This window comes from Syzygium oleosum, unplaced genomic scaffold (assembly GCF_021117445.2).
Source record: "Syzygium oleosum isolate NSW1041296 unplaced genomic scaffold, Sole_v2.1 Sole_v2.08, whole genome shotgun sequence".
NCBI lineage: Eukaryota > Viridiplantae > Streptophyta > Magnoliopsida > Myrtales > Myrtaceae > Syzygium > Syzygium oleosum.
This window is the reverse complement of record NW_026607492.1, coordinates 2208378-2231589: the sequence shown is the minus strand read 5'-3', so window position 1 is coordinate 2231589 and position 23212 is coordinate 2208378. Positions and strand designations below refer to the sequence as shown.

The following is a 23212-nucleotide window of genomic DNA, read 5'->3' as shown; positions in this document are numbered from 1 at the left end:
CGCCACCATGCCGGCGCAGGCTGAAAATGGGCGATATTTGAATTTTGTTGTTTTTTCCTCCCCAACAGCTACATAAAAAGTATGGTTAAATATTGAAACTTTCTATTTGTGAAATTAAAAATAATCGAGCTTTTTGCATTACTCCAATCAAGACATTCCATTCCACTAAAAGTTTGATAAACTCTTTTATACATGGAGGATTTAGCCGGCTTTTTATTAAAAATGATAAAAGTTTCGGGACTTCACAGCGTTCGGGCACGTTTCGTAAATCTGGGCTTAGGCCAAGTCCGAATTACGTGTAGCTCGATGGATGATCAATCATACGGAGGCGACTTGAAATAAAAGGAACTTATGAGGAAAGATACTTCATAGGACGAAAAAGGTTGTTTTTCAACTTAGCTGAACTCGATCGTAGCTATTTCTAAATCGAGTACCGATGTGAGATGAACGTGTGTAGAATCCGCGCCATTCAGACCAAAGCAATACACCTTTTAGCCAATCTAATCGTCTGAAACTGTGTTTGATAGCTGGGATAAAAGTCGAGATGTGATTAAATATATCTTATCCCACATTTGATTTATGTTCAAAAAACATGAGAAAGTCATACATAAGAGGGATATAGCCCGGATAAAAATATCTTATGTGGGGTTGGGATGAAGGTGGATATGACTTCTTATGTCCATGGTATAAAATCTATTTTTCTTAAATAAAAGAATAAAAAAATTATTTTTATTTATTCTTATTTTTATATATATTTGAATTTATTTTTATTCTGTAATATATATTCTATATACGTGTAATTAAGTTTTATACTTATTACATATTTTACGCATATTAGTATTTGAGGTATATTAGTATATTTTTTAATTGAGAAACGATGGAAGGGAATTAAAAAGGAAACGAAATTAAAAAAAAAAAAGAGAGAAAATAATAAAAAAATGAGCTAATCAAATGAAGTAGACTAACCCGGATCTTAGGCTCCGTTCGTTTGGAAAATATTCTCCGGAAAATATTTTCCGGGTTTTCCGGTGTTCGGGCGGAAAACGTTTTCCGTGGGAAAATATTTTCCTTCCCCCTCACAAAATAACCTAAGTCTATGGAAAATGACTTCCGCTTCTTCAAAAGCAAAATCATTTTCCTGAACTTCTTCTTCTTTTCACTAAGGTCGCCGCCACTGTGCATATGCTGCCGCTGCCATCACGGCCAGCCGATCGCCGATCGTGGCAGCTGTCGCCTCGACCACTCGGCCTCGCGCCGCGCCAATAAAAATATTTTCCGAAACTTTTTCATATTGGTCACCAACACGGAAAATTATGTTGGGAAAACATTTTCCAGAAAATGACTTCAGGAAAATATTTTTCAAAAGGAAGTAGACTAACCCAGATCTTTAAATGAACAAATTCTACCGTAAAAGGATCTTTTCAATTTTCCAAAAATAAAGGGCAAAGAGATTTCTAAGAAAATGCTAGCATCTCTTTGTCCTTTTCCTATGTAGTTACGGTTCTTGTTCAAACTTTACGACACTTCTGTAATTTTTTGGTTCACGTCAAGGCTCCATAAAAACGCGACAAAGCCGACGCTCCTTCTCCTCCGTAGCTCTCTAGTTCATGTTGAACTTTCCGAAAGCGAGAAGAGAGTCGAAACACTATACTTTTTGAGAACCGCGAAGATAAAGGATCATGCTTGATTTCTTTTATTGGATTTGGCACTTGCTGGCTGATCTATCTAGTTGATGTCGTCGTAACCCGTTTACAATTCTCATCATGATCGAACGTGTAGCTTATGAATACTGCAAACGAGCTCATTTGTTGTGGAAGGTTGTCTCCATTTGTGCATTTGCAATTTCCTTAGTAGTGAATTGTGAGAAATTCTTATCATCTCCATTTATGCATTTCTGAGTCTAGTCGCACGACATGCGGTTCCTCCCAAACAATGAACGTAATAAAATATGAATGTATCTGACTTTATAGACATAATATAACAGAATTCCCGAATTTCACATCTCATCATCTCCAGTCCCATTCGACAAAAAATGCAGACAACCGAACGTAACATGAGGTGTCCCGGGATGGATCGGGGTCTATTTAGGATGATTTTGGGGATCCGCTAAGGGTGCGTTTGATAACCATTTTGTTCCCGAAACAATTTATGCTCAGAAATGATTTTTTTTTATTCCATTCCCGGAAATAATTTCTAAGCATTTGAAGGCGTTTGGTAACCGCCTAAAATTTATATTCCTAGATTAGAAAAAGAACATAAATGCGTTTGTTATCGGTACAAAATTTCTTTTTATTAATAATATTTTAAATTTTTTAATATTTATTTCCTTTTTTTTTCTTTTTTCCTTTTCTTTTTTTATTCTTCTCCTTCCTTGGCCCATGGCCAGGTCGCCGGTGTCGGCGATCGGCCATAGGCCAGGGCCGGTGAGGACGACGGCCGCCCTCGCCGGATCTGGCAAGGGTTCGACGAGGGCGACCCTCGCCCAGGCCGCGAGGGTATAGCCCTCGCCGGCCACCGGCCATAGGCCAGGAAAGAAAAAGAAGAAAGAAAAAAAAATTCTTTTTCAATTCTAATTCTTGTTTCCAGAATCAAGAATCAACATTTTCCTTATTCTCGATTCTATTCCAAAACTGATTCTGGGAACAAATTTATGTCCGAGAATAAAAAATTTACCAAACGGATTTCTATTCTTTTTTTTTTGTTCTCGAAAATAGAAAAAAAAAATAGAATCGGATATTGTTTGTCGGATTATCAAATAGACCCTAAAAGTCCTAGCGTGGATTATGGACCGGGCAAACTCCCTTTTTTCCCTTCTTTTCTTTCGCCCCCGTCAATTGGGGGGATGGCTAGATGGGTACCCCCTCCCCCGCCTTCCACGAAGCCAACCGACACGGCCGATGCGACCCCTTCATGCGGACACGAAGGTCGTCGTCTCCCACGTTGCCCTCGTCCATCCTAGTCCCCCCCAAGCTCGCAACAAAAGACTCCCGCCGTGGGCGCGGGGAGATTACTTGGGACCGCGAGATTCCCCCCCACCGTTCCGAAATTTCTTCGCACTTCCCCTCTCCCTCTAAAATCCAATCTCCCCTTCGGTAGGAGGCACGTGCTATTATTGACTGTCATCATAAGCTCTATCATTTATTGAATAATTTCGCTCTTCCTACCTAATGCTTTGCTTGGTCAAGATCTCGAGATAATGTTTGATTTTGTCTGAACTTTTCTGGGCCTAATCCTAATTTAAGTGTGTCTCCAAACATGGGATAGGGACTAAAACGCGCCCTCAGTACTCGTTTTCATGAATCCTTTACTCGACGTTAGCATACATGAGCTTGTCCGAAGGAGTTTCGGTCTACTTTATTCTTGTCTATGTATCCTCCTTCGCTCGTTTTCTGGGATTTTAAGAGGTCCGAAATATATGTGGTTTTCTTTCGCTTAATAATTTAAGTTTTTCGATTGAAGATAAAAAAAATTCTTCTTACGCTAGATCCAATCTCCTGGCCCGACGTTCTAACATGGTATCGGACCCATATTTCGCCCTCCGTTTATTTCGCATGTGAGGTTCGCTTGTTAGTTTCGCGCGATGCTCTAAGTTTGATTTGCATGTGAGATTGAGTGTTAAAAGATATTGCACATTTCTTGTTTGTAGTGTTTCGATAAGTTTTATGTTCATATTTTCTCCTTCTACCAAACGATTTAAAATTTAGGTTGGACATTCTACAGTTGCTCGTGTTAAAAATTATCTTTTTAACAACTATATATTAAAGTGAAAAGTGGAATTCGTCTCATTTTTTACTTTTCAAACTGTATCATTTAATTCAATAATAAAAGAGGACATAGTAAACTTTTCTCCGTTAATTTCCCACTTCATCAACTTCCTAATATACACCCGCTAGTTAAGATGCATTTCAGAATTACTTGGTAAGTTACCGCAATACAAAGAAGCCAGTGAGCTGAATATTAGTTAAGAAATCTCGACCCATCAAATAAGTTATATATGTTCAAGTTACCGCAATACAAAGAAACTGGCTAGCTAGATATGTGTCGAGAAATCTCGACCTGTCAAATAAATAAAATCCGTTCAAGTTTGTAGACTATCGCAGAGCTTACCAGACAAACATATCGAATAAGATCAATTCATCAAGATGTCTCCGATATGAATGAATAACATATTAGTATCTCTATCTCTATACATTGTACCAGATTTCGTAACATCAAAGCAGTGATTGACATGACCACAAACCCCTTCTCCAACAAGCGCCGAGCCGCCACTTTTCGGCCACTCCTTTATGCCCTCCGCCACCAGCCCCTCGACCCGCGACCATCGATACAAGTTAGAATGGGATCCAACACGATGTTCACGAAGACGTTGTCTTTTACTCGAATGTGTCTCCAAACATCAGATAACGACTCATGAAGACGTTGTCCTTTACTCGACATTGGCATATATTAGCTTGTTCAGAGGAGTTTCGGTCTACTTTATTCTTGTCAAAGCATCCTTCTTCACTCGTTTTTCTGGGGTTTCAATAGGTCGGAAAATATATGTGGTTTTCTTTCACCTAATAAATTTAAGTTTTTCGATTAAAGACCAAGAATTCTTCTTATGGCTAGATCTAATCTCCCGGTCCAACGTTCTAACTTGGTATCGAACCCATATTTTGTCCTCCATTTATTTCGCATGCGAGGCTCTTTACTCATTAATTCCATGTGATGCTCTCGATTTGGTATGCATATGAGATTGGGTGTTAAAAGATATTGCACATTACTTATTTTTAGTGTTTCAATAAGTCTTATATTCATATTCTCTCTTTCTACCAAACGATTTAAAATTTAGGTTGGACATTCTAAAGTGAAAAGTGGAATTCATGTCATTTTTAACTATCCAAACTTTATATTTTAATTCAATAATAGAAAAGACAATAAAAAATGACATAGTTAACTTTTCTCCGTTAATTTCCCACTTCATCAACTTCCTAATATACACGAGCTAGTTAAGATGCATTTCAGAATTACTTGGTAAGTTACTGCGAAGCTCACGAGCTGAATATTAGTTAAATTAAATCCGTTCAAGTTCGTAGATTATCACATAGCTTACCAGACAAATGTATCGAATAAGATCAATCCATCAAGATGTCTCTTATATGATTGAATAACATAATTAGTATCTCTATCTCTATGTATTGTACCGGATTTGATAACATCAACGGAGTGATTGACATGACCACGTACTCCTTCTACGACAAGCATTGAGCAGCTGCTTTTTGGCCGCTCCTTCGTGCCCTCTGCCGCCAGCCCCTCGCCCCTCGCCCCGTGCCTTCGCCGCTGCTCCCTTGACCACCTCCTCACGGCGAAGAGCCGGTACGGGTTAGAATCGGATCCAGCGCGATGCTCACGCTTCAAGGCCAACCCGGCAAGATGTTTAGCAAAACGTCCTTACGGGCCAACGCTTGGGGCCTCAAAAGGCATATAGAAAAGATCCCGCGGCTTTTACACAAACGGAGATTTCCAGCCCGGCACGCGCCCCGGGCCGCCCCTCAACCGGTCCGGTCCGGTGGAAAACGGGCCGCCGCCGGCCCGCTGCCCACCTCCGGCACGGCAGCCTCTGCTCGCGGGTGAAGGCTGGAGGAAGGAGAGAGGACGTCGGCTTTTGTTTTATCTCCTCCGAGGTTGTTCTTGTTCTTACAGCCGACGGAGGAAAAACGATTCAACTCGTTGACCCCCGAAACCGACGGTTAAATAGTTAAAAAAACACCAATCCCCACGTTCCACCTTCGTCTCTTCTTTCTTTTGTTGCTGTCAAGCCTGTCATCGTGTGCGTGACAGGAGAGAGAGAGAGAGAGAGATCCGTAGGGAGATATGTATACGCGCGTGTGTGTGTGTCTGATCGTTTCTGGGGACAAAACCAGCTCACTGACTGATCAGCTAAGACAGGAAATTTGAGGAGGAGTTGAACAGTAGCTGGCCAGTCGACGTCGCCGTCGCCGTCTCCAAGTTTTTCTCTGCATCCTCGGGAAGCTCGATTCGGTCCCGGCCGAGGGTACCCTTTTGCTTCCTTCGCCGAAAGGTTGGAACTTTGCCCCGGTACCTCCAATCCCTAGGTCCGTGCTCCGCGCTCTCCTCTCTCGATTTTACGAGTTTCTTGTCATTGGGTGACGCGAGCGATTCTGTTTCCCCGATTGGGTTGATGAGTTCTTTCGGTGGTTTGGTTTGGTTTGCTTGGCTTGTGTTGGATTTGTGTCCCGCTTCGTGTCTTGTGCCGACTGAGATTTCTCTGGGAGAAGTTTCGGTTTCCTTCGAGCTCGATTCGTTGCTTGGTTCGGCACAGTCTGAGTGCAATGTTGAGCCATGTATTAAGGAGGAGATTGTTGTAACAGCTCGAGCATAGGGCTCCTATTCTTCCTAATTATATTTGGGATGAAGCTAATTGCGTTTCCCTGTAGTGAGCATGCTCAATTGGAGCCAGTTCAAACTAGTGAAATTTTTTTCTTGATGTACTTGAGACTCTGCATTGTATACTCATACCAAGTAATTGTCAAGTCTCGTCCTTTTAAGAACACCGACTTTCGAATGAATTTGGGTGTGATATCCAAGACCCTTGTGGCCTGTGAAAGAGATTGTGTGTGATGTACAAGTCAAGAGTTGGGAGCCTACTCCAATGCTCAATGCGAAACACTTCTTTTAAGGGGCGATTTGCATAGTGTGTCGGGCTTGGTGTCACAATAGATATCAAATTTGTGGACCCCCTCAGTGTGGAGGCCATTTAGATCCTGCATTCTTTGTCACCATGGGTCGATGGTGCTTGAGATTTTGGTGGGCTAATCTGGTGTGTCAACATCCATCGCTTTCAGAATTGCACATTGAACGGATCGATATGTGTGAGGCACTGACTAGTGTGCCAAGAATATCATAGCAACACGATTAGTTTGTGAGTGAGGTCCAAGCCTTACGAGGCAGGAAGAAGTTGAGGGGGTAAAGGCAGTGCAAGTGCGAAGGTGAGAATTTCCTTAGGCAGTGCAAGTGAACTCATATATTGGTAAGGTGGACCTGAAAAGGATTAGACCTGTTGGAAGATATCAGATAACATGACATTTAGGTGAGAAAAGGCTATTGTACAAATAGTTGGTCTATCTAAGAATTTTTTAAAGGATTTCGTTAATGATTGCCCCAAGTGCACTTGTTGAGAAACTATTTATGGAAAATTCGCAACTTTCAATGCATTGGCTGTCTCGCAGCATGAGTATTGTTTTGGAAAGTGAATTGTTCCTTATTTAGTATGCTTAACAAGTGCGCAGGATACTCATTAACAAGATGGTTTTGTGAATTTTGATATTCTTTGAGGAGGCATATTGAGAAGTTCAAGTCCAAGATCCACTATTGTGTGCGCTTTTGTGATGTAGAATGAAGGTTGGACAGAGAAGGGAGATGATGAACGGCCTTCAAGATATTTAGCCTATTGATGATATGTCCATTTACCCAGATTCAAATTATATTCTGAAAGGGGACCAAGTCTGCTCAATGGATTTGGCAGACCATGGTAGGTAGTTTGCTTGGGCCAATTAAACTGCAGTTTGTGATAAATAAGAACCGAACTTAAAACTTATGTCATGGCCGATGATTTGAAACTGCAGCACTGGTTCATATAAGCTTTTCAGAGTTGCTGTTTCAGCAATTTTCTTGCTAGTTATATAATATTTTGACCTAGCAACTTCATTCAGTGATGTAGCTTCAGATAGTGATGTTGTCCCTTTTGTGTTTATTATCTAGTATCCTAAACTTAGGTATAATTTTCTTCACCTATGAGAATTTCTACCAATTCTTTTTTTATTCATCGAGCTCATCCTAGTCCCATCGAGATTACAGCCTTAGCCTTGTCCTATCATCTCCATAACGGGTTTTGTCTTTTATTGACTCTTCTCTTCTGTTCATTTGAAACCTTATACATGTGCATGTGTTATTATGTCTTTCCAATTGATTATACCTACAATCTTGCTTCTTGCATTTATGTATGATTTTCCTAACAATTCTTGCCTGGACTGGGGTTTACATCTCTTTCCATCATGTGCTTGATTTGATTTGCAGATTTCACCAGGAATTGGACTTTGGTGGACTGCAGTGCTGCAGAAGACATTGGTCCCATCTAGACGATAGACTTCTTTATTCAGAGAGGAGCGTCAATGGTGATCGGCTGGACACTGTTATAAGTAGAAGTGATTGTTGCCTTGCCTGGGCTGAAACTCCCACGGCATTAAGCCTTTCTTCCAGAGTCATTATTTTTAGTTGCTTTATTGCACTTTCTAAAAATACTTGAACATGTACAGTCTCTTCCTCTTCTCAAAGTAAGAGAAATCCTAAGCACTCTTTACACCGTGTCTGTAATTCCTGAGATAAGCCAGTGATTTTAGGATCGGATGGTTGTGCATGCCATACAAATTGCTCAATCTATAATTGTTTTAATGGAGTCACCATAAGCTTTTGTTTCTCTGTGCTGAACAAAGGAGCCATGCTTTGGAATTGGAAGAAACCCCACAATTTGACGCTTTGCTATTGAGTGTACATATTGTGCATCGTCTTCAAAAAGTAGGGTTATGGTCCAAAAGAAACCATGGAGCATACACCAGATAAAAAGTTCCCCCTCAATGCAAAGGACTATAAGCTCTTTGAGGAAGTTGGTGAAGGTGTCAGTGCCACTGTTTACAGGGCGCTCTGCAGTCCACTCAATGAGAGAGTTGCTATCAAGGTGCTTGATCTTGAGAAGTGTAATAATGATCTGGTATGTGCTCTGCTTTCTCCGTGGTCTGTTGAGAGTTTCTTTTTGTATATTCTCATTCCAAGTGGCTTTGGTACCTTTTCAATTGTAATTATATTGTACTTATCATGTGATATAACAGGATGGTATACTTTGGAGCATGATTTCAGCTTGCTTCACTTATTTTTAGAAACTCATTTTGCATGCATAGATATCATGCTAATAAGTACTTTTTTTTTTGGACAGAATGTGTAATGAGTTCTTGCTTGTCTACTTTTGCTGCTAATCTCTGTCTAGACTGATTATTTTTGGTAGCTATCAAGGTTCTGCATGGGATTGACTTTTACCTTTAAGTTTTGGCTTTTGCTTTTGCTTTTAGTGTTTGAGACTCCAATTTATATAATGCTAAGCACCTCTCATCTTTAAAATACCTGCATATAGACATCTAAGGGCATTTAGAATCATCTGAAATTTTTGGTTTATAAACGCATTATTATTATTTTTTAAATTGGGGAGAAAGTCAATTGAGCTCTGCTTAAAAAAAACCAACTCATACTGGCCGTAATTGGTTGGCTAAACTAGAAAAAGAAGAAGAAGGTTTTGTTGCATCATCTTCTTGTACCTCTTATGTATGACTAGCCAAACTATAAAGAAGTGTACACCTTGTGTCGGTCATTAATGACATGTAAGCGCATATTCATGTACTGGTGTAATAAAAAAATAGAATGAACATAAGATAAGATTAGGCTCATATGAGTAGATTACATTATTAGGTGAAGCTAAAAAGTACACGAGCATCTGATGCCAAGATAGACTGTTAATGATGTAGCAAGGGTCTAATTCAGTAGGTGTTTGAACTGACGTATATATGACATATGTCAAAAGACGGAGATATGAGTTGCATAAAAGTTACAAATGGAACTATTTTTCTGTATATCTTTTCCTGTAGTTTAGATTATCTACTTTTACATGTTCAGTAGCTTTTTTGATCATGTATACCATTCACTATAATTTTTATTTCGCAAAGGCAGAATATGTCCAATTGAAAGACATACAGGTGTGTGCAAGTGAGGCTTGGAGACATAAAAACCATGTTGAAATCTTGGTGGGGCTGGGGCGGGGGTACATTGAATGTGATCATGTGAGAGAGCTGAGTCCTCTTGAATAACAGCCGCTAACCTCTAAGACATTTTCATTTGGACTGACTTTGATCATGTGGATTAGGGCTTTTTTTTCCCTTTGTTACTTCATTACCTCTGAGCAGATACTCAAGAGCTTATGATGGAATTGACATTTGGATCAATCTATTTTTTGCTATGTGAAGAAATGTTTGAGCTCTGAAGATGTTATGAGTTAAGTTTGAAAATATTGAAAACAAGTTTCCTCATGTACTTAAACAGTTTTCTCTATTAATAAGATTTGTCTTACGAAAAACAATGAAGACAAATGATGACTGTAATTTCAATTGCAAAATCTAGTTTAAGAAATAAATTTTCTATATTTTCCTTCAACATTGAAAATTTCTAATGATGATCTTTTTTCCTAATTTCATGCATCTTTCTAATGACTTTGCACAGGATGGTATCCGGCGAGAGGTACAGACAATGAGTTTGATTAATCATCCAAATCTATTGCGTGCGCACTGCTCCTTTACTGCTGGCCACAGCCTTTGGGTTGTCATGCCATACATGGCTGGAGGATCCTGTCTTCACATTATGAAATCTGCTTACCCAGAAGGTCTTGAAGAGCCAGCTATTGCCACTTTGTTGCATGAGGTTCTCAAGGCACTTGTGTATCTCCATGCACATGGACATATTCATAGGGATGTGAAGGTGCTTTGCTTGCTATCCGCACTGTCTTTTCTGGTCCAATTCATATGGTTTTTTTCTATATTAACGTACCATTCTTATATTATCAATATTCACCAACATGAATGCAGGCAGGGAATATATTAATCGATGACAATGGTGCAGTCAGGTTAGCAGATTTTGGAGTGTCAGCATGCATGTTCGATACAGGAGATAGACAACGGTCCAGAAATACCTTTGTTGGGACTCCATGCTGGTAAATTTGCCTCTAAATTGTTGTAATGCAATGTGACAGTCCAATATATGATCATATTTTGTAAGGCAAATGCATTTTCAATAGTATGATTTATTCATATACTTAACTGCACTTTATCCTCTCAGGATGGCTCCTGAGGTCATGCAGCAATTACACGGATATGACTTTAAGTGAGTGCACTGCTTATGTCTTGAACCCCCTCTTTCAAGTTCCCTTTGTTTCTAATGCATAAAGTTAATTTTTTTTATGATTAAGTTAAGTTATTGTTTATTTTTTAACAGAGCAGACATCTGGTCATTTGGAATAACAGCACTTGAACTTGCGCATGGGCATGCCCCATTTTCCAAGTATCCACCAATGAAAGTAAACCTTTTTTTGCTTTTGAGACTGGTGGACATGACTAGATGTCGTCTTTAGCTTTTCTTACACCTTTAGCTCTTTCTGTAGGTTCTGCTGATGACCTTACAAAATGCACCTCCGGGCCTGGACTACGAAAGAGATAAGAGATTTTCAAAGGTGTGTCTATCTAGAAGAAATGATTGTTGTATACCAAATCGTTGTAGTTACATCACTGTGATCATGTATGGTTCTAATGGTGCCTTACTATGTTAGTCTTTCAAAGAGATGGTAGCCACTTGCTTAGTGAAGGACCCCAAGAAACGTCCTACTTCAGAGAAGCTTCTGAAGCACAGTTTTTTTAAACATGCACGCCCTACCGAATATCTAGCTCGAACCATTCTCAATGGCCTTGCTCCACTGGGTGAGCGCTTTAAAAAGCTGAAGGTCTCTTGCTCCTAACTCTGGCAATCTATAGTCTGTTGTGTCATGAGGCCTTGCCCATGCAAGTGTGCATCTGCTCTGACATTTTTCGGATATTCAGGCACAAGAAGCTGCTCTTCTTGTTCAGAATAAGGCTCTCTATGAAGACAAAGAGCAATTATCTCAGGTAAGGACTATGGCTTCCCTATATAATAAGCAAAAGGCGGGATAGCATGCAACATGTTCTGGCCAGAATGTGAAACAATTCAGCACATTGCTTTTTGGGTTGTTTGTCCGGACTCATCAAAAGTCAAAAGTACTTTTTCAGTTCCTTGTCTAGCTTTACAATAATAATCCAACCTTTGGAAATTGTGGAAAAACTACTATGTGTCAATATTAATATGCTATGAAAGTTTCAAGTGCTTATTATAAAAAAAGAAGTCAAAGTGCGTGCACCACAAGATTTACAGTAAGTAAAAAGTCCAAAGCAAATGTCATTCCAAAAAAATGTGCAATAAATTTCCGAAGATTTGCTTTGAACTGAATATGATGGAAAGGCGCTTGAATGGTTCTTAAAATGGCCTTTGCGCGTTTGTGCTTAGGGAGATTTTTATGCTCTTTGGACAAGTATCTGGTTTAAAGAAAAGAAGCATACATTACTTAAAAAAGATAAATTGAACAGCGGCTGTACTTAAATCCTATTTCCTTTTCTATAAGTAGGTAAATCACGAATGAGCTATTGCATTAAACTGATGTAATTTCCCCAGTCAAAACTCAATTTTGCACCCTGCTGCATCTGAGAATCTTGGAGGTTAATTGAGTTGTTCTAAATGTTCGAGGACCATTTGAGAACTCATCTAAAATTTTAGAGGCTGTTTGTACATTCATGACTTGTGAGAAATGAGGAGTCAATGACCTGCATACAAAATTTTCACTACTACAAATGAGAGGGCTAAAGGATAGCTTATTGCAACCTACAGGGACTAAATGGCTTAAGTGTTGCTTATGCGCATTTTTCTTTCTTTTTCTTTTAATTCCCCACTTTAGTGATGCTTTGAAAAGTGGTCTTGTATTTCAACTTTAGTAAGTTGCTGAAGAAGGATTTGCTAATTCATCTATGCTGCTATGCATGCAACACTGCAGAATCCTTGTTTACTAGTTTCCCTGGTTTAGATGCTTGCTCTTTTGTTGCAATGGTTTACTACAAATTACTTGTTTGCTGCAGCAAGAATACATAAGAGGAATTAGTGCATGGAATTTCAACCTTGAAGATCTGAAAAGTCAGGCTGCCCTTGTGAGTATTTTATTTCTTGTCAACTGAGGTTTTTAATTGCTAAAAGACTTATTTCTTGATATTTGTTATTGTCAGATTCAGGAAAATGATGATGTGCCAAATAATGAAGACTCTCGTGCGTCCATAAAGCAGAAGGAGAGACATGATGGTTCTGGGAGATTCAGAGAGAGAATGTCACTTGAGTTGGTTAACCATTCAAACACTGCGTCTGGTCAGGAGGTATCACTTATTGTGCTGTGTAAACGTGTTATCATGGTGTTTCGAACTCTTTATTGTAAAATGGTCTTCTTTTGAACATTATCAGGAGCTCCATTAACTATTTTCTCCTGATAAATATTATTAACCTTTTGTTCCAGGATGCTTTAAATGATTTTCATGATTTGAAGAGCTCACTTGCTTCATTTCCTATCAAACCACTTCAAGCACTCAAGTATGACTGCTTTATCTTTATTCTTTTTCACTCTCCTTCATGTTCATTTTCCTTCCTCTGTCAAACTTCATGCAGCTCCTGGTTTTTTGGAGTATCCATATGCCTCTTCTCTCCCAAGAAATTAAGTGCCATTGTTTCTTAGCCTGATGAAATTATCTTGCTTTGCGCTTATTGTTTTCCATGCATTCCTTTTGGTCATAAAAAACCATAGAAGATCCGATGAGAAATGATCCGCCTTTCTGTTTTCAGTCTTTTTCACCTTCTTTTACTGGAGCCATAACTTTTGATGTAGAGAGTGTTTTGATGTTGGTGAGGAAGATGTAAATACGAGTCCTAGCTGGGATGACACTCGATCAGATTCTGATGAACAGCTTCCCACAAAATCCTCACCGAGAGCTGTCCATCAGGATACTGGTAGAAACGACAACGACGACAATGATGATTTTGCACGGAGTAGATCTTTACCACGTCAGGAGATTCCAAATCATAAGAAATTCTTAAGTGGTCCATTAATACACGATACTGTAGCCTCTGCTAAGAAGATTATGGACAACGGGGACAGGTAACTTTCTATGTTGAACCTATTTCTTTCCTTTTTCTTTTGATAAAATCCTAATTTTTCAATATAAGTGAGTAATCACATAAAATATATGTCAGTTTATGGGAAATAATAGTAAGGAGCACATAGAGGCATTTGTCTGAGCTGTTCCTATTGCATGTGTCGGTTTTTGGGGAATAGTATAAGGGAATGCATCGATGCAATCATATGAGATGTTTCTATTCTTATGAGAAAAGAAAATATTACATTGCCTTTCTCAGGCTTAGATTTCCTTGAAAAATAAAAATAAAAAAGCCTGGTGCTCGTGTGCTGGAGCCTTTATGTGTGGTGATTTTGTAATCGATTGGTGAGGTAGTTCCGACATTATTCCACATCTTAATGAAGTCATGTATGTGAGGGGGTTCCTTAGGGACAACACAGTGTGATGCTAATCGAGGATATGACAACACATACTGGTTTAAGGGGATTTGGAGAGTTAAACGACGACCTTAGGATCATACAGAAGATATCAGTGTTAAGAAAAGTAAGGTATAAGTTATGGAGGAGGACACTTCTAGATGCTGTGCAGGGTATGCGATATGTAGGACTTGAAACTGGGCAGTGTCTCGGTTTTGCTAGCTGTGATGCCTCATACTACTCCTAGGACTTGAAAGTAAACTGCACCTAATAATTTCCATCCCTTACTCATTTGGATGAACTATTGAGAGAACATCTTTATGGCTACAGCATGGTGTGAGAAAGATGATTTTCATAATGTCTGCTTGTAGAGCATGAAATTTATCAAGTTCGGTTCTTTAAATGCGATCTCAGGGATCATTTGCAACCAAAATATCAATCTGAGCGAAACTATAGTGGGACTCTGTTGTATCGCCAAAGGAAAGACACTAATTGTTTGTCACCTGGTAAGTTATGGTGGTTTCGAGCTCTTCTTATGATTATTGATAGTTTTTCCAGGTAGGTGAAGAGAATCAGTTTTATTAGTTGTAATCACTAATGCACAGCAGAGGATACGTCAGAAGGAGCAGTTATCCAACGTAAGGGTCGTTTTAAGGTCACTTCAGCAGATGTTAGTCCTAAGGTAATTGGTTGTCATCTCTGGTCCCGACTGGGCCTTTAATTTTTTTAAATGTAAGAAAGAGTTACTTTTTCTTAATCCACTCAAAACTTGAGTTGGTCTTGTCACTTTATCTGCCTATTCTTTATATGGTATAAGTCCCAGCTTTGAGGTATCTGAATTCTGCAGTGCAATTGTTTACTCATCTCAACTTGAAGTTTCAGATTAAACACTCACCTCCCTGAAATTCCTGTTCCCATCTTGCAAAGTTTGTGAAATTCACAACATCCAAATTTATGTGGTTCCATGATACTCAGAGCAGAACTCCTTAAGACTAAATCTTTATGGCTCAATAACAACTTTCTCGCTTGTCTCCCATTCAGGGTATGATGAACTGCTCCTCTGGCTTAGCATGTGGTGGTTCATCCAGTCCAGTGACCCCAAGCCTGGCAGCTGCCCTTCTCCCTTCATTGCAGTGCATTTTGCAGCAGAACATCATGCAGAGGGTATACGTCTACTTGTGCTATGCTCTGATTTGTCTTCTATAATTTGATTTTTTGCTAAAAGAATGAAGTGCGTGACAGGAAGAAATCACTAAGCTTATCAAATACGCGGAGCAAATTTCTGGTACAGACCTCATTGGTGAATATTTTGTATTTTTACCCCGTAGATATCTGTTCCTCATTTAATGTGAAACAGGTAATCAAGGGGACTTCGCCGAGGTGGGCACCAGCAATTCTCTGCAGGCACAGGTCATCTCCTTGTCTTATGCATGCAAGAATCACAGTTCCTAAATAGCTTCTACACTGTAATTTAAGGGCAAATCTCAGTTTTAAGAACTTGGAAGCTACAATTTTTGGTGTTAAAGACTGCCACCAGCCTGCAATGTACAAAGCAGGTCATCTGATATGCACTTGAAATATCATTTGATACCCAATAGGGTTATGCTTATCACCTGAAGAGGCACTGGAATTGCTAGAGAGAGGGAGTGTTACCTCTCATTGGAAGAATATGGGATTGCTCTGTAGTGAAATTCGGCACAACTTTTCATGGCGAACTGAATGGCTTGCACTGAAAAAGCCTTTTACCTTTCATTTTGTCAATTTCCCAGTTGGACTTTGAATTGACTAGGCCACCATTTTTGTCATCCATTACTTCGTTTACCTTTTCCTTTTGCTTTCACATTTTGAATGTCGTAGAACATGCGCAAGCATATATAAGATGCCATTTAGTTTGATACTTCAATAAATCTCTGACTCGTAGGTGTCTTGTGCTTCTACAAGAGAAAAAGAATTGCAATCCCAGTTTACCAATCTGCAGCAATGGTATGTTTGTATTTCATTTATCTATGTCACAAATTTTCTTGTAGCTGCTTATAGGTATTGTACTTGCTCAAATGTTTCTCTGAAAAATCATTTTGTGGATAACAGTGTTACAAGCCTTGTTGAGGAGTTGCAGAACCTGAAACTGAAAAATGCCCAGGTGAGAACCTTAGTTGAATACAGTGGACCTCTATAACAACAGAACCTTCGCATTGTAACGTCTCTTGTACCAAGACTTTTTCCTTTTTCGAAATCAAAGCACTGCATGGTGCTCTATTCTTGTCATTGTTTGTGATTGACTTATGACCATTAGGATGTTCCAAAACGCCCGCTAGCTGAAATGTACTCTTCTGGTTTCACTATATAATGTGTTGTTTTCACTGAGTTACAAGCTGGCTTTACAGTTGGAGAAGCAGCTGAAGCTTTGACAAACCGAGACAAGAGGAAAAAAGGGATGACCAAAGCATGATGCTGTTCACATCTTCAACTTATTCTTTTATGGCAACTATTTTGGTTGATCAGCAAGCGACCACGCATTTTTCCCTGATTAAACGTGTACTCTTCCCACCCGCGTGAAGGTTTGAAGGGCTGACCCCGCTAAGTTTTGAGATGTCTTTACTCGAGTTGCAGCTTGTACATGTAATTTATTAAAGATATGGCAGATACACCATCTCTCTGTCTCTCCGTCTCTCCATAATAAAGTGTGTTTTTGCTCCCTGCTCGCATTCTGGGCTTCCCGCTATCGTAGACAGCTCCCAGTCGGTCAATAATGCAATTAAATTAATTCCCTTATAGTTTGTGTCCACGTCACCCTTTTACGTTTTATCTCTGATTATTGTCAAGAAGAGTTCTCTTTCTATTGCAACTCAGGCCTGGTCTGAGTAATAGACATTGCATAATTGGGATCCGCTGCCGTTATAATTGAAAGGTAATCGTGCCTTGAAATTCAGTCAAGAATGAGTAGGCTGGCGCATGATGTGCCCAGCCTCATATTAGGCAGTCATAGTTGATGATAAGCACTGTGTGTCAAGCTCAAATTCTAACATTGTGGCGGATCTATCGCCAGCCGTACATATTATTCTCAGATTCTCGACCATGAACGTAACATGTGACGATCTGTTACTGTTGCTTCGTGATTATATAGGCTGCCCACTAGTTGAAGCTTTTGCCTCAGGATGTCTGTCCTTCTTCCTTCTCTGGCTTTCGGAATCTGCATAATGCTGAACAGAGTAGGCGAAGAGCTGCCATGAACTTCTGACTTGGTGTAAATCTTGATGATCAGTTCACATAAAGAGCAAAAGAAAAAAAAACCAAAGAGACCTTTCCAGGGCGGAATTGGAATTCCGACCATCATGGATCTTGAAACACATCGCATGGCCAAGACCACAGTTATAAGAGCCCTACACACAACTAAAATCGGAGCGGATGTCACTGATGCCATGATCAGCAAATTGCGGAAACCGGCAGATCAACTCTGTAAAAGCACTTCATCATCAATTTAAAACCACAAGCAGCCCACTCACTTTTAGATAAGGGCACCGCTACTCATCTCCAGATAACTTGGTCAGACAATCTCAGGCATAACTTCCCAGAGGCACAAGCTCCAGATAGCTGTTTCCTCTGAACCAACTACTGCCTAAATGAGTCTATACCACGCTACAAAATGGACAAGCCACCATGGCCTCTGTACACTGGTGCGCACTTGATTTATAACAGCTACCTTCCTAGACACCTTTACGAAGATCAAGATTTCTCGTGGAAAGCATTCCTTTGATGGCAACATACCAAAGTGATGACACACGAGAATAACCATTAAAAAAGGTGATCTTAAGGATAAATTCTCGATATTGCTCGTTACTCAGCTCGCCAGAATCCAAATGGATGAAAAACATACATGCAATTCGAACTATGATACAGCTGAATAAAATCCAGAACCACACAGACCTCTTCAAAGTTGCGGTCATATTTCAGCATATGCAAGAAAAAATGCTTGCCAAGTGCTGCAATTAAATGGATTCTTGCTAGAGTTTAGCTGCTGCAAGTGCTGCTGAGAAGGAAATGGGGATGCTCAGTTCAAACAAGCAATTACCATAGGCGATTCTCAATTACAGCAGAAACAACTCCTTTCAGTGTCTCCTGCAAAATCAAATGATTTAGAGGAGGCGAACATGCATTTTGATCAAATTCAAATGTATGCTATACACGCGTGGACAGTACCGGCGAATGATCCTTGAGACCTAGAGAAAGCACCAATTGCCTAGAAGCCCTGGAATTACTGAATACGCAAACATGTAAAAATGTCAGTCAAAAGAGTAATTCTACAAAAAAAAAATGTGAAGCTACCGCTGTCACTGGCATGAGATCACATAATGTACTTTAATCTACGCAGTGCTAGAACAGTTGTTGAAGTCCTGCCAAGCACATTCACAGGCACGCGTATAGATCCTTGCAGAAATAAAAATCAATATACCTAGCTGGCCTCTATCTGTGTGAGGCTATGTGGGGATATACCAATTACCTTATATGTTCAATCAGCTGACGAGCACACGCCACCATCATTGGCTGCAAAAAGATTTTCCCCACGTCAGTTCCAACCAAAAGCAAAAAAAAAAAAACACGCTGCCGTTATACTAACTCACCTCATCTCGCTTACCAAATACAACAGAGACGTTAAAAGTAGGATCAATTGAGACACCTTCCTCCTTCCTAAGATTGAAGAATTTAGTACAGTTAGAGGACAAGAGCTTTAGACATTTCTTTGGCAAAACAGCACTGGGAAGTTTTATGAACTGAATATTATCCAGAAAGACAATGCAATATATGTTCCATAGGATCAGTTTTCGTCTTATATCTATCTTCTCCCAAGCCTGATTCTCATTCAGATCAAACATTTCAACGTTTATAATGTCCCACACCATTCCACATATAAAGAACACTGTGCTGAAAATGAGCTTTCAGGAAATCCAGAATTTCAGATGTTCTACCGAAGCACGAAGCTGAGGTACAACCAAGAGCCAAAATTCAAAACTTTACAATAGACAAAAAGACAATTGTGTTGATAAACAAACATACTCAATTCGCTTTGACTTTAGTTGAGCATTCGAATATACTGTCATAACTTCTCATAGTTTCTCTACAACTATACCCGGATACTAAACTGAAATACGGAGAAATGCCCGCACCAAAACATAGCAAAATTCACCGAATTCGAAACCACAGCACAACGTACAAAACTGAAACATGCTAATCATGAAGTACAAAGTAAAATAAACAGACCTGGCATGCAGTATTGTCCCCATCGCTCCTATTTGAGTGACGATCACCTAAAAGAATCATTTCCATTAGAATCACCTGCGAACAAAATGAAAAAAAAAAAAAAAGGGTTGCACGTGCAGTTGCAATCAGGACACATGGGAATTGGGGAGTCTCTAACTTACCATGAAATGGTCATCGTAACTGCAAATCACAAAATCCGTCTTGTTCCCCTGCCACGAAACATGAACCAGCTAAATGAGCAACGCCAACAGTTGACAACCCACCAAATTACAACGACAATCACCACATCGACACAGCATCAAACGAACAGAAGCGATTAAGGCAACAAAGACCCTATTCATTCCCAAAACAACGAACCCAATACAAACCCATCTAGAGAGCCTTGGAAAGAAAAAAAAACTTGGCGACCCAAAACCAGACAGGATCCATCCAAACCCCCAAGAAGAAAAGGGAAACGAGGAACAACAGCTTCTTGCTCCCCGAAGAAGAAACGTTAAAAAATCGGAGGAAAGTGGGCCGACCTTAATATCAAGCGTGAGCGTCTTCTGGGGCACGGGAAATTCAGTCACCGAACTATCCATACGCTCTGTACTTGCGCGACCACTACGCTTTCTTCGAAAAGAACAAGCGATTCAGTTCTTTTGTTTTTCGTGAAGCAATTCTTGTTCTCGTTTCCGCTTCTTTAGATTCTTGAACACAGAGCGAGAGAGAGAGAGAGAGAGAGAGAGAGGACTAATGGGCTTCGATTCTTATGGGCCTATAAATTCCTTTGTCGCGATTCGAATGTTCCAACGTTGTACAAGTCGAAAACTGTTCGACTCACGCCCATGAATCTTGTTCGATCAGCAGGGCTAATTCCAAAAGAAAATATCAATTCCCCCTTGAGTGATAATTCTAAACCGAATTCCCTTTTGTCTTAATAAAAAAGACTAACTTTTACTCGAGTCTCAAACGTGACCCCATGAGGTGAAATTTTCAAATTGTTTGATCCGGATTTATAATTTAAGTGAAAGTTGGCGATTTTTTTATGGGACAAAAAAAAAGTTCGGGCCATAATCGTTATTCAAAGTAAAATTGATATTTTTTTTTTGGAATTAGGCCTTGATCAGCATCAGCCATCAACTTTCGTTGCCTCTTGCATGCTTTAATAAACCTCGAGCATCACAGACTCGTACACAGTTCAAGACCAAGTATACTAAAAGCATCATCATCTTGAAATTGAGTGATGAACCGTAACCATATAGAGATGGATGGCGAATCAAATGGACGACGACTGATTGTCGTGGGCACCGTCCAAAGATGTCGAACCTCGTAAAATTGGAATGACTTGGTGAGATTAGATATTTTGATTTGCAATGCGCATCGATTCCTTCGTCTCATGACATTACCTAAATCTCATACATACGATTCTTACAAATTCCAAACTCGTACAGGGACACTAAATCGCATTAATACTGCTCTAGAACTATTTCTAAACAAAATGATTTTTTTATTCTCAACTCGAAACAATTTCTGTGCATTTGAAGGCGTTTGGTAGAACTGTCCAAAATTTCTATTTCGGAATAGAAAAGAATTAAATGCGTTTAGAACTACACACAAATTTCTTTTTATTAATAATATTTTGAATTGTTTAATTTTTTTTTTTCCACCCAGGCCATGGACGATCGCGCAACCTAAGCAACCGGCGGCCGGCCACGCCGTAGGCCGGCGAGGGGCGTTACGGCCCTCGCCGCCGTCAGGCGGAGGCGAGGGTCCCTCTCGCCGGCGAGGGCGAGGCTCGGACCTCGCCGCCCGGGCGAGGTGGCTCGCCGTCGGTCATGGCTCGGCCTCGCCCGGATCTAGCGAGGTCGAGCCTCGCCGTCGCGACCCACGGCGGCCGACCTCGCTGTGGGTCGCGACGGCGAGGCTCGGCCGCTCGATCTGGCGAGGCTCGAGAGGCCGAGCCTCGCCATGATCGACGGCGAGCCGCCTCGCCCGAAGCGGCGAGGGTCCGGCCTTTCGCCTCGCCGGCAGGGGGGACCCGCTCTCCGCGGCCGGCGAGGGCCATGACGCCTCGCCGACCCTGGGTTGTGGCCGGCGCCACGGCCACGGCGACCGGCCACAACCCAAGAAGAGCAACACAAAAAGAAGAAAAAACTGATTCTCAAAATTAGCCGAGAAACAAGAAGTAACTTTTTTTACTTCTTGTTTCTTTTCCAAAACTGTTTCTCGGTACAAATATTTGCGAAAATGTGCCCGGGAACAAAAAGTTTACCAAACGCATTTCTGTTCCCAAACTATTTCTGAGAACAAAAGAACAAAAATTTTCACTATTTGGCACGTTACCGAACGGGCCCTAAATCGCAGACCACTTCGGAGCATTGGAATGTATTACAAATCAAGATCAATTTGGAGGAATCTACTTTTATAATTAAGGCTAAAATTCAACCTGCTATAAGATGGTTTCCTTAGTCACACCTATGGGGTGTTTGATTGGGATGGAATGGGTCATAAATTTATTGCAATCGTGCCAATTCAGTCCTAAACTTTTTTTTTTACTAATGAAGTCCTAAACTTTTTTGCATTTGTGTCAATTCAGTTCATCCGACCAATTTTGGCCGGCTGGCGTCCACGTCAACGCCGGGCGTCCTACGTGGTGGCACCATCAGCGCTGATGTGGACAAATTTTAATATTTTTTTTCGAGTTTTTTAAAATTTTAAAATTTTCCTTTTCTTTTTTTTTTCTTCCCTTCTTCTTCTTCTTCTTCTTCCTTTAACCGATCACCGGACCTCAGCAACCGGCCTGAGGCGAGGGGGCCGGTGAGACCTCACCAGATACTGTGAGGCCGTGCCTCACCCAGCCTAGCGCTCGAGGTCAGCCTCACTGACCCTCGCCTCTAGCCGTCGCGAGATTTAGATCTATCAAAAAGCAAATGGAAAAAAAAACCATTCAAGTACGCCCTAAAATCGAACAATATAGATACAATCAATTATCTATTTTAGATTATATGCTTAAAATGGAAATGTTCGATTTTTCATAGTACCGACTATATACATGTCTTGAAGAATCCATTGGGTTAAAAAATTGTGTCATTTCCTTCACCGATTGCTTAGTGGGGCTCCTAACGAATTAACGTAAGATAGGACACTTGTCCCATGGCGACATTCTACACAAGTGATTCATTTTACATGGCAAAAGATATTTCGGGCCTTATCCAAAAATTAAGCAGGTGTGTCGATGCATTATTATTACTCTGTTGGGTGGGTCCGTGTCTCGATGGACTGATTTGGAACGCTCCGCTACACATTATAGGGACAGGTTGCATTTCTCATGACCAAATTTTTTTTTTGGTCGACGTTTTTCATAACCACATGAATTGCTTGATAAATTAAACTTTTTCAACATCTGATGTCGCTTCGTGCATATGATAAGCACCAATGATACAACAACATAATTGGTGGGTTTAAGTCAAAAACCACTCGATGTGGTAAGCAAGAACGGCTTACCTGATTGGTTAAGCAATAAGTTACAGAGTGAAAATCCGTTACTAACGATGCAGTCCAAACATTTCGATAATGCTTCATCATTCCATGTTTGATAAGAAACCGATAAAGTTCATCATTCGATCATCAGTACAACTTTTCGCGCTTTGAGTTTCATCGGATGCGCCCACGAACTGAACTTTCCGGTATCCTCAAAAAGGAGAAACGCGTAGGCGGGGTGGGGCGGCC

General features: G+C 40.3%; 2 protein-coding genes across 6 annotated transcripts; one reads left to right on the top strand and one right to left on the bottom strand.

Moving 5' to 3' along the window:
- The first annotated feature begins 5809 nt into the window (after positions 1–5809).
- LOC115688234 (serine/threonine-protein kinase BLUS1) lies at positions 5810–16940 on the top strand. 5 transcript variants are annotated; one of them, XM_056313822.1, is made up of 21 exons: positions 5810–6061; positions 8087–8767; positions 10321–10575; positions 10683–10807; positions 10933–10977; positions 11089–11170; positions 11255–11323; positions 11420–11590; positions 11688–11753; positions 12792–12860; positions 12936–13079; positions 13217–13290; positions 13583–13852; positions 14660–14751; positions 14851–14927; positions 15287–15409; positions 15488–15530; positions 15603–15655; positions 16167–16228; positions 16334–16385; positions 16630–16940. In XM_056313822.1, the coding sequence occupies exons 2-21, from the start codon at positions 8600–8602 to the stop codon at positions 16651–16653; spliced, it is 2064 nt and encodes a 687-aa protein (XP_056169797.1). In that variant the 5' UTR covers positions 5810–6061; positions 8087–8599; the 3' UTR covers positions 16654–16940. The 5 variants fall into 5 exon arrangements, with proteins under 5 accessions (XP_056169797.1, XP_030469855.1, XP_056169796.1 ...); XM_030613995.2 differs by having other exon boundaries at positions 8077–8767; XM_056313821.1 differs by having other exon boundaries at positions 5810–6095; positions 8077–8767.
- Positions 16941–18052: 1112 nt separating this feature from the next.
- Positions 18053–20183, bottom strand: LOC115688235 (uncharacterized). Its single transcript, XM_030614003.2, has 7 exons — positions 20023–20183; positions 19663–19710; positions 19502–19548; positions 18865–18931; positions 18744–18787; positions 18443–18500; positions 18053–18361 (listed from the first exon to the last, which is right to left on the bottom strand). Exons 1-7 carry the CDS (start codon positions 20080–20082, stop codon positions 18311–18313), a joined length of 375 nt encoding a protein of 124 aa, XP_030469863.1. The 5' UTR covers positions 20083–20183; the 3' UTR covers positions 18053–18310.
- Positions 20184–23212: the final 3029 nt, after the last annotated feature.

What these genes read in the sequence shown, in the direction of transcription:
- LOC115688234 (XM_056313822.1), top strand. Translation starts at nt 8,600, where the DNA reads ATGGAGCATACACCAGATAAAAAGTTCCCCCTCAATGCAAAGGACTAT. An exon ending in AAACCACTTCAAGCACTCAA is followed by an intron (nt 13,291 to 13,582) that starts GTATGACTGCTT and finishes CTTTTGATGTAG; the next exon opens with AGAGTGTTTTGATGTTGGTG. An exon ending in CAGCAGATGTTAGTCCTAAG is followed by an intron (nt 14,928 to 15,286) that starts GTAATTGGTTGT and finishes TCTCCCATTCAG; the next exon opens with GGTATGATGAACTGCTCCTC.
- LOC115688235 (XM_030614003.2), bottom strand. Translation starts at nt 20,082, where the DNA reads ATGGATAGTTCGGTGACTGAATTTCCCGTGCCCCAGAAGACGCTCACG. An exon ending in GGGACAATACTGCATGCCAG is followed by an intron (nt 18,932 to 19,501) that starts GTCTGTTTATTT and finishes CTTCAATCTTAG; the next exon opens with GAAGGAGGAAGGTGTCTCAA. An exon ending in CAGCTGATTGAACATATAAG is followed by an intron (nt 18,501 to 18,743) that starts GTAATTGGTATA and finishes TTGCGTATTCAG; the next exon opens with TAATTCCAGGGCTTCTAGGC.